General features: G+C 39.6%; 1 protein-coding gene across 1 annotated transcript in view; it reads left to right on the plus strand.

Moving 5' to 3' along the window:
• The first annotated feature begins 16,018 nt into the window (after positions 1-16,018).
• The window catches only part of LOC128371451 (seizure protein 6 homolog), an 82,804-nt gene continuing 81,636 nt past the window's right edge, over positions 16,019-17,186 (plus strand). The window contains exon 1 of the mRNA XM_053331778.1: positions 16,019-16,103. Coding sequence (XP_053187753.1) covers positions 16,019-16,103 — 85 coding nt within the window. The remainder of the gene's footprint in view (positions 16,104-17,186) is intronic.

Here is a 17,186-nt window from a genome sequence, read left to right on the forward strand (position 1 = left end):
AATTGCTTGTAACATTTGCAGGAAAATAACAGATTACAGACAGCTCCGGCAAAATCCTCTTTGTGGTAGAAGATGAAACAGTAGCACTTACAATGTGATTGCCACAAAATTGAAGTGAGACATGAGCACTAAATTATCGATAGAAATTAAACAATGACTGACAGATGTGTGAAATACACTTGCACCTTTAATGTCTGCAACGTCTGACTTTCAGCATAACACTTTTTGAGAAGATCAGAAATCGTTTTTGCTCATGTTTTCATTTCCATTCATTTCCATTCATCCAAAAATACTCCACTCATTGTAGAACTAGGCTACACTTCTGTAACTGCTGCCAGATCCTTCTCGATTGCTCCATAAAAAGATGATTTTCTATGCTGGGCTCAGTCTGCATACAGCATTACTGGATCATTGCTACAGACACTCTTCAGGCATGGTTTGAGCTCAACCAGAAAAAAGCAAAAATGCCAATATCTTTCCTTCTGCCAGAGGAAGAAATACATAACCTCTTTTTATGTGTGTAAGTGTACAGCACCAGTCGAAAGTAGGGAAACCCCTTCCCATTCCCTTTAATAAGAAAATGTGTCCAAACTTTTGACTGGTACTGTTATGTTAGCACTCTAGACATTTTGAAATGTACATAATCTCTTCTTTTACTGGCCATGCCCATGGAGTGATATGATAAACAATGAGAATGAAAATCATCTTAAATGTGTGATGACATCACACCTCCTGACACTTCTGACCTGTGGATAGAGTGTCCAGCTTGTGAGAGGTATATAGTGTATATGTAGGATGCTCTGTCACCAGCTTGTCCCTCAGGGACTGGTGGCTGTGGCAAATCTCAAGGCGGCTGCCTCAGAGCCAGCGGTCTGGGTGATGAATAGCCTCTAGCATGATGTATGGCCTCCACTTTCTTCCCACAGGCCTGTATGGGTTGTGTTTGGTCAAGTGACCTCCGCTTCCTGTGCATCCCTGCATGTCCCTGGAGGCCCAATCTGCTGTCTGGGTCTAAATATGATCCATGGGACTACATGGCAGACTCTGAGTGATGGGCCTCATTGTCCAAGGGAAGGAAATCAGATTCTCCTAGTTTTTTCACAGCCTTTGCAGTCAGTGGATTTGGGAATCGCTCTATTTACATTTGCTCTATGACAGACAGATGTTATGCAGAATGCATGCAATCAGGCGATTACAGGCAAAAGAGATACATAGGATTAATTGAAAAGGCAAATGAGTTGTAAATACTGAAATGTACCTAAACTGCATTATGCCTTTTTTGTGAATATTCAATCATTTGGTACAATTTTAGGATGTGTGCCTGATACAGTATACAATTAGCTATTATTGGTTATTTGTTTACTTAAATGCTCATTTTCTCTGATTCTTTAAAAAAGAGAGCATTTAACTCTGTTTAGCACCATGAATTCACGTTTGTGTTTTTTCAATATTTTCTAACTGAGACTCTAATTTAAGTTTTGGGTTTTTTTGCACAAGGAGTGATGCAAATGTTCGGCCCAAATTATAAACTGTGAGGCATTTGCCTTTACAGTCTATCCAGCATCCTGAAACAGTATTGACCTTTTCTTGTGTGCAAACCTTTAATCAGGCAGCCTGTGCAATACTGGAGTCAAATATGTAATTTCTCAGCATGCCATCAAGTAATTTAATGATTCTTACTTTTTGCTGCTGTGCACTACTGTGCACATCACACCACTAAATAATGGGTCACTGAACTTCCATAACAGAGAGAACTGCCAGACGCTGACACAATACATTTCCCCTGCTATAGCTACTCTGGTAAATACACACACTGAGAAATTAGATTTGGCAGGTCATTCAACTCTCCCCCTGGGGATCTGCAACTTTGTGGCTGCAGTGTTTTTTTAATTTATTTATTTTCGCTCAAAATAAACAGTTCACCTCAAATACTGAGTGTTTCTCAGATTTGACCATTTCCTTGAACCTCCTTTGAATCTTTTAAGGCAATGATAGGAAAAAAAGACACCAAAAATAAAATCTCACCCACTAATCAAAAAAGGTGAGGGTAGCATTACAATTTCATCCTTGACTTGCGACCGTTCTGAAAGCCTACACTTTTACTGCAAGTAAACAGACAGAATTTATTGGCTTGCCAAGTACTCAAAAATTCTTGAAGGATTAAATAGCTACATCGTGTAAGATGAGTTTTGAATCACAAGGATACGTTATTATATGATTTTTATCACATCCCCTGCAGCTGTAATGGAGGAAAAAAGAAGAAGAAGATGAAGAAGAAGGAGAAAAAGGCAAGTGAAGGTGTTAAATCTGAAGTTTGCTTCCTCTGCTTTAATGATGGAGGAGTCGGCTGCTTCTTTTGCTCCACTGCTCAAGTACATTTCAGTGGCATTAGCCTCACCTCCAACTTTGCCCAGAGCTGCTGGTGGCACTGCTGGAGGATAAAGTCCTGCACACAGCTCTTCCAGATTATTCATGTATGTCCATTGCAGCTCCCTTGGCAACAGTGAAGGGAAGGACCCCAGTCATTCAACACACGCTGCTCTTAATGCCGAGGTGGCGCTCTCTGAACGACATACACAATTAGAGAGTGAGACATCGCTGCATTTAAAATCTAAAGACGGTTCCTGTGTCTGGTTGTTTTAGTGGGGCCCATTCATGAAGTAATTCACCATGAATCAATGCTCTGATTCATTACCACTGTGAGCCATAGATGAACTGTTGTCAAGACAAAGAGCAGAGAGAAGCATTGCCATCTGACATTTGCTGCTTTCACTATTCCACCCACATGGTTTGTTTATGCTGCGTAGCATCAGGCATCAAAACGGCTGACATGATTGCAGCAAATGGATTCTCGGCTTTATTAAACGCCATAAGCATTTTGCAATTTTGTGTGTTTATTACATGCAAATTATAATATTTAGCTATTAATTAAGATATTGAAATCCTCTATTATTATGCTGACTTTTCCTATTTTTAGTTGATAACAGACAGGCAGATAAACTCAATGCAAGGCACTTTTTTTTTAAAATCTGGGTCAAATCTGATAAATGTGATTTATCTTGACAGAGAAAACCCACTGAACCTGAAAATTTAAGCGCAACACATGGATGTACACATGGATAGACTCATCTGCGATCACTGACATAATTACCTACAAATCCTACAATTGTCTTGATTAATAATGTCAAGATTATCATCTTCATCAACCCCACCATCACAGCTCAGCAGTTTAATTCATTTAATAAGATTTCATGATGACGTGGATTATTTGTATGTGAATGGTAGTAATAGCAGTAATGCAGTTACTGTGAAAGTCCTCTAGCAGTACAGCCACATTCTTTTCTTTTTCTTTTAGCATTCCATTTGGATCCTGTTTATCTGTGCTGATGCTGGATTGCCCCTCTCTCCCTCAGTATCCAAAGGTTTCCGTTAATAACATATGAACCTGACTGACTGACTGACTGAGTGACTGAGTGACGGCCTTCTGCTTCTTTTCTGGGTAATGAGAGAAGTCTTCCATGTAAGACATTTGAGATTCACACAGCATATAGTTGGCAATGATTTTGTATTTAACTCCACCAAGTGAAACCCTGAGAGGATGTTTGGTCTCAGGGCTGTGTACATGAACACATTCGAGAGTAAGAAGTGGAAAGTGGAAGGAGGTGATGCTTATGAGCTCTTCGTCTTCCAACCCCTTCCTCTTCTCTCCAAAACAAGTGCCTCTGCTCATGTTGAATGAAATCCAGTGCAGATTTGCAAATTTTTACATAGCGACTGCAACTTTCTGCAGCCATGATTTTTGATTTTATGTTAATCCTAAAGCTAAGAACTGTGATGATATATATTATTCTTAGAAATGTAAATAAAATGACTGTGTGATTTCAAGGCCTGTGTTTTCTCTCTCTCTCTCTCTCTCTCTCTCTCTCTCTCTCTCTCTCTCTCTCTCTCTCTCTCTCTCTCTCACACACACACACACACACACACACACACATACAAACACACACAAAGCCAGTGTGATTTGAGTATAAAGTGGAAGGCATCCTGCTGCTCCTCCAAAATTACATTTTGGCAGGTGTAAAAATTTGCTCTGCAAGAGCACTTCACACAGGTTGATTGTACACCTGCTTGGCTATTTTACAGGTGCTTTTCATGCTTTCAAAGACGGCAGCTTCCTCCGAGGAACCCCCCCCCCCCCCCCCCCCAGCCTCAAGACGAACGAGCTCTCTGGCTGCCAGCGTGATAGAAAGCTCATCATGTTAATTCAAAAGCTAACTGAATCAGCCATAGAATTGTATTTCTACCAGACAGGTGAGCTTCATTAACTTTTCCAGTTCTGTTGCGCTGGCATCCTTCTCACTATCATTTTGCCCACCCTGAAATGCAGTAAATAATTAAATTGGCTGGGCGAAATATTGAGTTTGTGTTTTCCAGAGGCACATAAATATTTCTGTAGCATCAAGGAAAACACAAATAGCTGCTGCAGCATTATCAGCTAGAACTTATTTGCTGATTTTTGATCTCAGTAGCATCACTAGCTTTGTGTAGTGTGTGACTGAGCTAACCACAGAAAGACATCACATGTTTAAAATGGTGGGTTTTGCCAAGACATTTTAGACAGAAGATAATTAATTTGAATTCCTGGACTGACTGGAAACACACCCTCCCTCCATCTTTCATCCATCAACAAATGCTATTCAGGTGCTGTCATACAGCAGTTAACCCCCCACTGTGTCAGCTCCAACTGTTAGTCCAAATTAGGCTGCAAGGTAGGGATTTCTTGAACATGCAATCATTTTTCAGTTAGTCAATTACTCAATTACAACATAAATAGATGAAAATGTAATTATTTAAATGGCCTCTTCAGAGGAAAATGATCTCACAAATAATGTAATAGTTCAGGGGAAAAAAAGTAATTGTAAATATTGATAATATGACAATAAGGCTCTAATTTTACCAAACTGCTCACCTGCATACTCACAGATAAAAGTCACAGTGTTTATTTTTGTTCAAACAGCTGCTGAATATTAATGCTGCTCTCCAGGTTACACACAGGTTAATATGCGTCCTTTCTGATGAATAACTAAGGGCTAATGTATAATGCATAAGACTGGCTGTTCCCTGCTCGAGGCTTTGTGTTTCTCTTAGGTGTCCATGTTGGAAGATGCTGGATGTCACCATCAGGAGGAATTGTTTCTGAATGTCTAATACACTTGCAATGGCTGGAGAGATCACAATATAGCTGAATGCCACAGAAAGGAAAGACTGATGAAAGTTGTTTCCAAAGTTATTTTAATATGTATCTTTAAGTTAGCTGCTTTGAATTATGGTTAATCAACTGCTTCTAAGATTATGGGCATGATGCAGAAAAGCAAAGCTAGAATTTACTGTTATAAATTGCCCATGGGTTCAATCCATGTCTATGTACTTTATAAGAATTTATGCTGTAGGCATTTGATGTGAAGCCTACAATATATAAAATAATACTCACACTATTTTGGATATATTTAAAGTTCTCAACTGTTTTTCAGGGTTTGTAAAACCAGCATATGGCTCCATATCATAGTAGACTACAGCAGTATCATCTCCAGACACTATTTTGTAAAAGAGATGGCAGCTTGAGAAGCAGTTGCTGGTGAAATCATGGAGGGAATATATCAGAATAGCCAGAGGCTCTGGATTGTTAGCTAGCTGAGTGAAGCTGCATTGCTGAACTAGTTTGCAGACCCCTGGGCAGCCAGTCCATGTAAACAGAATATTTATTTAATCGTCTGCTTGGCATGTGGGACTGTTCCAACTCAAGTAAAATGCTGCACATGGATTTATTTTACTCTCTACACTCGCAGAGCCAGGCTTCCGATACTGTGTAAACCTTTCCCTGCTTATCGTAGTTGGTGTATCGATACAAGGGAGCATGTCACTGGAAGATGCTGTTGTTATTTTGTTGATGAAAACATTTTGTTATTCAGCTATTCAGCATGAATGAGCAATTTGAAATGTGTTCTTTCTGAATGCCAGGAAAAAAATGCATTGTTTGTGTGTGTGTTTGTGCCTGGTCCTATCTTGTGATGGCACATGTCCCGCCTCATGTTGTGAGTGCCCCCACTGAGCAGTAATAACACACCTCACTGCTGTCTGAAATATTCATAGCCAGGTAAGCCCATCACTCCGAGTCAGTCACATGGATTCCCTATTATCACCCCCCTTTGCTCTCGCCCCCAGGTCACTTTTTTCCACCTGCCTTTTTCTGAATCCCACTCACCTCTCAGCCTTTGGCTGCACCTCATACAGCCACCCAGTGTTGAGCCATAAGCTTGAAATGCCACTGTTCCTCTCTTTATTGTTTTGTTTTTTCTATTGACTTTCAGACAGGGTTAGCAGGATTCATCTTTGTATGTAATCAGTATTTTTCATCATGAGAGTGGAAATCTGCGAGAACCTGATTTAATGTGTCTTTGCTGCTGAGCAAAGATTACATTCAAGGTTTTAATCCAGAAATGCCAAACCACAATGTTTATTACGTGAGCAAAAATGCAAGATTTCATAAACTTTTTACAGTTTGACTCATTATTGCTTTGCTATTCACTAATACAGTGTCACATAATTCATTTTTTAATTTTGCTTCATGCCAATGTTATTCAATTTTGAAAACCACCATTAACGCTTACACAATTTATAGAAAACATGTGTATGTGTGTGCAAATATGTGTGAATTGATCATCCTTGAAGTGGTTATATGTGTATGTTTTTTATAATTTGTACATGTGGATGATGGCAGAATAGATACAGTACTATAGAGGAGGGGGGGGGGGTTTAATCAGAAAACAGCTCAGAGCTTAGTGGCAATATAATATCATTTTACTTAATACTATAGAAAAATCCAGTTAGGATGACCCATGCTGCGCCTATAGATTAGTAATACATTAAAAATATGAAGTATCCTGGAACAATACCAGCAAATTCCTCTCAATGCCTCTCAACTAGCCTGGAAGTCAGAAGAAACAATGAGAGCAAGAATTAATATCAACAATCATCGCACTTTTTTTTTTTTTTTTTACTAATTTGAGAGGTAAAGGCAAATATTGATACATTTTTCATGAACAAACCTGGCAAAAATCCAGTAAGGTCGGGGCCACAGAAGCTCAAACACTTGCAGCAGAAGCAAGGCCAAGCAAGAGCAGAACAGTTGCTTTTAAGCAGCTTTTCAAAGTGCACTCGTCATCGCTCCATAGCTGAGACCATACAGTGAGGTCAAAGTCAACCTGCACCAGGTCATGGCCTCTGCCAAGAACCATCAGTTAAATACAGGCATAGCTCAGAATAGAATAGCAGCATTTTTTTATTTTATTTTATGTTTTTCTTTTTTCAGCCCTATATATATATATATTTTTTTTTTTCAGGGAAGATTTATTGCTTCTTTTCTTTTCTTTTTTTTTTGCTTCTTGTAACAGCAACAATGTTCACAATTGCACCTGGGAGCTTCTTACAACACCCACATGCGAAGTGGCTTGCTCAAGAGCATGTAGATATTGGCTGTTGGTAGAGGAGTGTGGATTCAAATCCAGACCAAGGTGTCTCTTAGGAATACAGCACAGGCCTGCTGTCATTTGCAGACAATAATCACTTACAAGTCATCTGTGTAATGTCATATATTCACAGATGAGGCACAGACCTCTGAGGAAATCAACAAGCCAGAACTAAAAATAAATCAATCACTGGAAATGTCATGCTTCCAGTTCACAATGAAGGACTCATATACAGTATTTTATCTTTGAGAGTATTGTAAATGTTGTTGTGAACAAGTAGTTTCTGCAGCAGAAACAAAAGCATTAAACTCCAGAATGGAAAAATCACGTATCATTTAGTGTGAAGGGCAAACAGAAAGATAGTATAAGATACATTGATTAAAATATGATTTGATGGTGATGATGATAATTCTACACTCAATATAATTGCTTTATGTTAATTATATTCTAGATAGTATGGTCACTTGCACTGTAATGGGAGAAAGAGGCTTTATGACGAGCTAGTGAAAAGACTAACAGCCAGAACATTTCTGCATTTCTTCTTTCTTTTTTATTTCTTAGCTTTTTTAAACCTAGCTGCTGAAGATGGAAGAAAGGCTGTTTCCATCACAGTATCATGGAAGCCAACTGATTAGTTTTGAATGTGAAAAAGGAAATATAGAAAAGAGGATCCAGATCATGCCCCTGTTGACTGTTACATAGAGCCTAACACAAGGAGACCATTAAGAATCCAAGTACTGTCACAGTGAAGGAACATTAAAGGAAATAGCATGAAAGCATGAAACAAACAAATGCAGCTAGCAATGCCACGCACACAACACTACTGCACAGAATGAGATATTTTCTGCTGAGATATCATGGAGTGAACTCATCAGGGAGTTCAGAATGTGAAGTATACAATACAACCAATGATAAAAGTGAGACGATAAAGGAAACACTGCAATGGTCACCCGCCCTGAGATATTGCTGTGGAGCTGTTGCTGAGAGGTTTTGTAGTCTTCCATTCAACAAACAGTCGACGTGCAGACAGACTGACAAAGGTGAGAGTTAAGCATCTACAGAGAGATATGATCTAGAATACAGAAACAAACTTGTGGGATAAAAGCTATGATAGAGCAGGACAAGAGAATCGTCTGTGTGTATGAAGGAAATGCAGTTGAGGTGATGTGGGCAACATGAATTTAGAGATACAAAATACTGTAAAAATTGAGTTATTGTGTGTGAATGATGAACTTGTAATTAAAGTAGGTGGAGTATTTCTGCTTAAGTTATTTCATATTTGGCTTTAACTGGGGTCTTGAGCAACCATAGACATCTATTAGTCATAGACTCCTTTATTAAGACTGATTCAGTACACAATGAAATGTATAGAGTCAGGCGTTTGTAAAGAAATGTGGCAACATTATTTAAATAAAGTGTTTTCAGGGAGATTGAAGAGATTAGAAAACTGTGCAAATATCACATGGAAGACTGAAGTAGACAGTCTCCACAGAACAAGAATCTTTGATTGCCTTTACAGCTCTTTGGTAAAGTGAAGTCATCAAGACAAAAAGGCTTCAAAGGTGTCAAGAGCCAATCTACTTTATAAATGGATTCTCTGTTTTAAATGATCTATAGTCATGCTTTTAAAAAAGAAATGTTAAATAAAATGTCAAATAAAAGTGTCCACACTCAGCCGTTCTAAACTGGTTTGCTAACCTGAGAGCTTCTGGAGAAGATGAAAAAAAAAGTAATAGAATGACCATCCATCCTCCTTGACATCTGGCATTTCAGAAAGACTTGAAAGAGGTGCTCTATTACCTCTATGTACTCGTCATCACACCCCTCAGTGGTGTGCACTCTTGTGCTTCTACAGCAAAATATATAGAAGACTGAGTCATCTCAAAACTCGTTAAGGAGCCCAATTTCAAGCTGCTGCCGTTTACAGCAATTACGGTAGACAACTATCATTACAGCATTTGAGAGCTCTTCGTTAAGGCAACATGTGAGCTCTTTCTAGCCAAACTTATGTAAAGTTTACTTTGTATTCATTTGAAAATGTAACCTATGCTACATCTACCTATATTGCACAAGAAAAGTGATCTCTTACACTTGTAACAGTTTTTAAAATGTATTTATTGGTGGTAAAATCCACACATTATATAAACACACTAATATTTATTTCAAAATATATTCCAGTCTGACTCAGAGTGAAGATCTGTGTGTGACTTTCACCAAAAACTGAACAAAATCTGTTCAAAGAAAAATATATATTCCAGTATAGCAGTAATGTCACAGCTGGTTTGCAATTGCATATCTGAAACATATGATTATGTGGATAAAGGCAAAGTATGCACAAAATGGAAATGTACAGTACAAAGTTGATAAGCTGAAAAGCTTATATAAATGTCCTTTACATATTGGCAGGGATCAGTCAGACTGTCACTTTGTCACTTCAGTGATGTTCATGTTGATATGTGTGTGTGTGTGTGTGTGTGTGTGTGTATGTATGTGTGTGTGTGCGTGTGTGTGTGTGAGTGTGCGTGTGTGTGTGTGTGTGTGCGTGTGTGAGTGTGCGTGTGTGTGAGAGAGAGAAACAGAGAAACAGAAAGAGAGAGAAAGGCAGGCAGAGAAGCTCATTTTTGCTGTACAAAGGAAATCAAACTCCACAGCAATAAAGTAAAACTGCCTTTTGAGCCTTTTCATTAAAAATGATTGTCCACACAAACAATATACTTTTTAATTCTAATTGAACATGTGTTCTAATATAATAATTACATGCAAATGAAATTAAGTGGTGACTAGAAAAGAGCTGCAATAATAAAAGAAATAAAAAAAACATTGTCAAATTCGCCCACTGTCTCCCATTATAGCAGCTGCTAATACCTTTAAAGGAGAATAACACTTCCCTGTCATCTTAGCTGTCAGTTGGAGTGTGAGAGCTGAGCAGTGATTGCTGGCTGAAGCCCCTGTTCTTTAAAGACAGAAACCTTTTTGGCTGAGAGTGGAAAGCAGCCATGGAATTGAGGAAAGCGAGGTGAACAGCGAGCAAAGATGAAAGCTGAAGCTGAAGTGGCAAGACTTGCTTTTCTGTGACTCGGGGCCTGCATGGTTTAACAGGATGCCGTTGAACCCAGACACACGGCATGGACATCAGTTTATGTGTGGAGGCAAAGTGACTGTGCGTAGGAGGGGGGCAGATCTGTTGTCTTGTGCAGTCACCCGCCTTCATCTGCACTTAACTTCTCATTAGGGGCTCATGTGACATAAGGCAACAACCTGTGACCAATCAGGCATGGTATATGGCCTACGCTATTGAAGGGTGGGGGGGGGGGGGGTGGCTGGGGGGATCAGGAGGATGGAGGTGGAGCTGTTTGTGTGACTTGTTGTCACGTCAGGTACCGTAGCCACTAGCCTTGAGATACTTGGCTGTTGTCTGAGAGTGCTTTATCATCTTGATAAATGCAGCCTTGGAGCAGTGCACTATCAGCATGCTCAGAGGCATGAGACACGCTCTGACTAATGAAAAGAGAAGGTCAAGGAGAAGGAGGGGTGCACAGTGAGGGGGAGAGGAGAAACGGTGAACAGAGATGTGGATGTAAAAGTATGGGACAACATGTCAATTTTTCCCCAAGCAGTGTATGAATGCTTTGTGTGTTTCTGTCATAGCATCTCACGTGTTGACACTAGGTGCATATGTTCAGCCTTTTCTATTAATATGTGTGTATTGCTAAATTAATGGTTGAGTGTCACACCATGCACAAGCTCTTCTATTATTATATACCTGGGCAGAAAAAACATCATCTTAACATTCACTTCCTCACAGGCACACAGAATACTAGTATCAGGGAACAATAGAGTTTCTCACTGCAGCAATAATTTCTCGCTTCACCATTTCAAAAATATTCATTGTGCCATATCTGTGCCACTATATTCCTAATTACATTTGACAAGAGAGGTTACATTAATTTTCTTGTACCTGTATTACCGAAGACATATTCTTTCTATCTTGAATGTTATTACAGCAGGTGTTGAGAATATCTAGCGTAGTGTGTTAATTTTGGAGTCATCAAAGTGACAGTGCCGAGCTTTGGGAATCCTTTCAGGCTCATTACCATAGTCTGCTGAATCTATTGGCAGGGCCCCGCACGACTGGGCAGACGCTGCTCCAGCCTAGCCGTCAGATAGAAGCAATGATCTGGGGGTTAACAGATGCTGCTCACTCTTTAGGGTCACATCCACTCTATTCCCACTGCTGGGACTCAGAGTGAGCACAACAACAGCTATCCATATTGCCCTCACACAGTTTTGCTGTGGAAACAGGAAAATGGGCAGCTTACAGAAATGCCCTTCTTCTACAGACTTTCTCCCAGCACTCTTGTACCCAACAGTAACAAATCCATGAAGCAGATGTCAAAGGTCAGGAGGAGTTTGATATACCCCCGTTGTCCTTTCCTCCTGCAGAAAACGGATGTGTGAAAAAAAAAACAGCTTTGTAAAACTGTCTACTGCACAGTTGACATGCTCAGAGGGAGCTCTTTTTCAATACATGGTAATGAGGAATGTGCAATTAACTGGGCTCTACCAGGAGGAAGTATACAACAAAGGGGGGGGGGGGGGAAGAAAAAAGAAGATGGTACAATGCTGCGAAGTACACTGAACTATTTATGATACACAGGGAGGCATGGACGAGTTAAGAAGAAACATGTTATTTATGGGGAAATTAGGTCATTGCGGTAACAACCAGGGTATAGAGTAGATATGGGTACAAGAAAAACAATCAATTAAGGGTAACACACAAATATATTCACAACTTACTGCACATCAGTAAACATGGAAGTGTCTCGTATTTGTTGGTAGCATTATTGATTTGAATTCTTGTGTGTGGTTACACAAAAAGATACAAATAGTGACAACGCCTGCACGAACTTCAAAACATTGCTGCTGCGATTAAATAAAAACACCATTGTCTGAAGAAAGAAGATCAATGTCAGCGTGCTTGTATGTGAAAATCTATCAAAACAGTCATTTTTACTTGTACTGTTGTGAAAGCTGTGTAATCTGTTGTTTTGTATGGTTTTCTGGTATATAAAGTTGCTTTTGAAAATAAAAAAAAAAAAAACTCATACCTGCAATCATAAAAAGAAAATAATGTTTTTCTTGGAGGAAATCGATACTATAAAGAGATTCACATCCCTGACTGACTTGTTCAGACAAAATGTGCAATAACACTTGCTGTTCTATTCTCCATGACTAGACTTCCCTGAATATTTAGTTAAATAATTAAGACTATAGCACTTCAGTAGTAATGATACATATCTTTCAAAGAAATTCTAAAAATGAAAGCTTCTCAAAACCAACTAAAACTTTAAAAAAACCCTGTAAATTAATTACAGTCCAAAACAACAAACAGCGATGCTCAACCAAGGACTACTGATGGTTTATTGAGTTGCATCATATAAGGAAATACACCATTTCCCACTGCACTGATCCAGGTATATGTTATTTTCTAGTGCAGAGTCTCATATTATCCATCAGTTTCAAACCCTGAATCTCTCACAGTTACCGCCCCTCTAACAGCTGAAGTCTGATTGGCGTCCCCTAATGCAAGACAAATAGCAGTAAATAACAGGGAACAGTGAACAGATTTCGAGACAGTACTCTAATTGCGATTGTTGGCTGAAAGGGGTCACGGTTCTGCACTGTGAATGTGATGCACGATGATTAGCCCCGCATGCATTTGTGAGTCCTGTGACTGTGATATTGTTGCTGTGTTACTGTAATACGGGCTGTAATTTGTAGGTTGTAATGCTGCGTGGGTAGGGACTCATTGATAGCATTTGGCACAAAGCCGTGCTTGGATGAAGCACTTAGCCAGTAGTCAATCTAAATATCACAGACTCTGCTCTGATTCAGTGGCAGTGTGTTTGTTAGCTGGAACATGCTGCGTAATAATCAGTCAGTCCTTAGATATTTAATGAACAGTCATCATAAGATGTTTTTACATAATCCTGCCATCTAAGATTACCTTAATGCTTGTAAAGGCATGCTGCCGGTGTGTGCCTCATTACCTTGGGACATTGGTCATTTCATTTCAAGGGTCTGATTTTCATTAACTGCTCAGCCCCCCTACCCATTAGCAGAATGAAAGCTCAGCTGCAACCATCTGGCTGCCAACTAGACCTCAGGGCTACTTTATGGCTCTACCGAGCTTCACTAAAGGGAAAGTTGCACTATTAAGTTGTTTTTTTTTTCTTCTGAGTCAGGCCACAGGGAGTAGGGGAGTGATGCAAGGAGTGTCCCATGCTTGGGGATGTGGGGGGAAACAGAGAGATAAATTTAGAAGAAAAAGAGCAGAGCAGTGATAGAGGAGACAAAGAGAGAGGCAAAGTGAGACAAAGTCAAACAGAACCTGAAAGAACAAGTCAACATAAAAAAGGAAAAAAGGACACAAAGAGAATAAAGAAGAAGAGGGAGTACAACATGAATCTGTGAGATGACAATGATATACATTATACCTCTGTTAATCCAACACACTTCTTGAGTCTCAGGGGCCAGAGGTGTGACAAGATGTGAGAGATTCAAATGTAGACTGATGATAGACAGTTGGCTTATGGTGGGCTGCCACACATATAGATACTCAAAGAGCAGGTGTACATTTTACTGTTGCACCGTATACATTTTATTTTAAGACATAGTGGTCTGGTTTCTAAATAGCACCTGCTTACACATACTATTTTAGTGTGTTCAACAAAGTCTGATCCTGATTCCCTTCCAATTCCAACCCCATCTCTATTCTTGACTTGTAATTGCTTCCATTCTGACACGGTTTTGCTTTGTCTTGCACAACAGATTGCCTGTGAATACACATCAACCTGCTGTATTGTCTATCATTTGGGTGACAACAGAGTACAGTATGACAGCAAAACAATATATCTTTCCTGGAAAGTCATATGTTTTGTTGCTCGTCTCTCTCTGTAGAGTAGAAAGCTTCAAATGTATTTCCGAGTTTTATCCATTACTGTTCATGCATCACATATGGTTAGTGACCGGATGAAGATAATGTAGGTAAGGGCTCGCAGCAATTATTTTACTGGCTATATTAAGCCTCTTTTGATATAAGTGGCTAATCTGACCCAGATAACTACAGAGGTTTGATAGCATAGTCGATACAATTTAATGCTTCTTGATTAATAAGCGTTGCGAAAGACGAGCATATCTTAACCAATGTATCTACCGTAATTAGTCAGTTCTAAGCCTGGCTGAGTTGTGTTATTAAATAAAAGCACAGTATGTAGCAACCTTTATGCTGGCTAAGAGTCTAATGATGGTTGATGATGGCTTATCTGTCTCTAATGAACTGCTGTTATGAGAGCAATGATGTAATACCCTATTGATCTTTAAGGAGAGACCGCCTTCCCACTTGCTCAGACTTCACAGGGAGGTCAGAGGTCAAATTACAGCAGCCTTTAGAGCTTGTAGGACTTCAGCGTTTCATTTGAACCCAGGTCGCCTTGAAGGATTTGTTCCAATGTGCGTTATTTGTTATGGTTTTAGCTCTTGCTGATATACTCACCAAAAACTGTATTTGACTGGTTGAAAAAACAAACATTTTTGAGCCCAACTTTATCCATCAATGTGGAATGTGCCTGCAAGCACTGGGCAGACATCATTACTGGCAAATAGATACAACACTAAGACACCGAGTACTAAACCTACAGAAATGACTCAGAGACTCATGTCATAATTATTTCCAGCACCTGAGGAATGTCTCACTTGGGTGTTCATAATGAACAGCAGGGTCTGAGCTTTTTTCTGGGAATGGAACTAAAATAAATAGAAAAATCCACACATTTGCAATCACAACTCCTGAGAGCAAAACTAGCCCAGATGCTAAAATTGGGATCAGAAATGAAAAACAAAGCAATGCAATGGTGATAAAGACAAGATCACACAGTTTCCCGATGCTTATCATAAATGAGCCACAATCATTTTTTACTTACTCTAACCTGATCATGACAGTTATTGATGATGTGAATGTGAAATAGGAAATGCTCAATAAGTAAATGTGCGTATAAAATAGATACAAATGATATATTATAGTAATAAGAATGAGATGAAAGGAGAAAAAGCAGATCCCCTAACTCCTCCAACTAAACTTTGTAGGGGCTGTTCCATCAGCTGACGCTAGGAGCTGTCCGTGGTGCTGAAGCCTCGGCAGCCTCTTCTCTTTGTGCCGACGGCTCCACACAGCCAGGAATCCGCTTACTGAGCGTCCAAATTAAAAAGAAGGGACCTCCGCATTTCACTTGATTATTCTCGACTGTCCTCACTCTGCGAATTAACAGGAAGTGCATCAGCAAACAACGCGCGGCTCTGTTTATATCCCCCAGACGTTCAAAATCTCGCTGTGCGTGTTTTTGTTCTTTTTCCGCCGTGGAAGTATTCTTTTTCTCTCTCTCAACACAAGGACGTATCCTGTAGCTGAGCGAAGAACAACATCGACTTTAGTAGACATGTGTATCAGACAGGACTGCCAATTTAAGACCCTCTTCGCGGTTTTGGTTCTCGTTGCCGCCGTGACCAAAATACATGGCCAAGGTAAGAACTTCATACTTTGTGAGGATTGTACTTCCTTCTGTGAAACTATACAAGGCGAAGGTAGAACTGAGTGCTGGCTAATGACACCAGGTTCACGACTCTCAGATCTACAAGTGTGTATGTGGCTGTAATAACCGACTGGAGTGCCCACAGAGGGGTTTATTTGATATTAAGTTTACAATATGTCAGTAAAAACCGGAACAATCAAACTGTAAAGAGAAATGACAATTAATCCTGGTTCAAAAAAAAAGTTGTAGTCTATAAAGATACTCATCATTCTTATGTGCTTCTTTCCCACCATTTATTACAAAGATGACTGAAATATGAAATTAGAGGCACGTAGCAAATAAACAGATCGGCTCCATACTGCACAAAGAGTATAGCTAATTAGAAGTTATAGATCGTTACATGTTGCTACAGGGTAAAATGTGTTTAACAGTTACATAGGGTTATACTGTCGATCACAACTAACAGACACTCTTTAGATAGATCAAACCGTACGTACACACAAACAAACACACACACACACACACACAGAGACGTTTGTCCACAAATAAAACTTAACATGCCGTCCACAAACTGAGCACTATTCTAATTCATATTCAATCTAACGTGGGCAACTTGACTGCATTTAATCCCACAGTGAAATAGATGTTTCGGAGTAAACAGTCAGGAAGTGACTGGGTTGGCCACTGAGGTCTGTGTGACAGACGGTGCTCGGTAATAAGACTCTAATCCTCAGGAATTGCTGAAGATTATTGACCAAGCTGTTTGACACAGTTGAGTGCTTGTGGGAAGCAGTGATAGATTCATGCAGGCTGGCCTTGTCCTAATTATTTCTCTATTATGCTCTCTGCCCTCTCTTCATCATCATAACTAGCTTTCCCTTTCAGTATCTCCTTTCTCAACTTGTCTACACATTTGACTACTGTATCACCCTTCTCTCTCTTTTGTGCTGAACTCTTATTTGTCAAGCAGCTAGACATGAGCCACCCCCCCCACCCCAAAAAAAGTAGGGCATTAACATACATACAGTGTCCTGTATGGAGGGAGTAATGACCTGTACATAAGGTAAACAAAATA

The sequence above is a fragment of the Scomber japonicus genome, chromosome 13, assembly GCF_027409825.1.
Source record: "Scomber japonicus isolate fScoJap1 chromosome 13, fScoJap1.pri, whole genome shotgun sequence".
In the NCBI taxonomy this organism is placed as follows: Eukaryota; Metazoa; Chordata; class Actinopteri; order Scombriformes; family Scombridae; genus Scomber; species Scomber japonicus.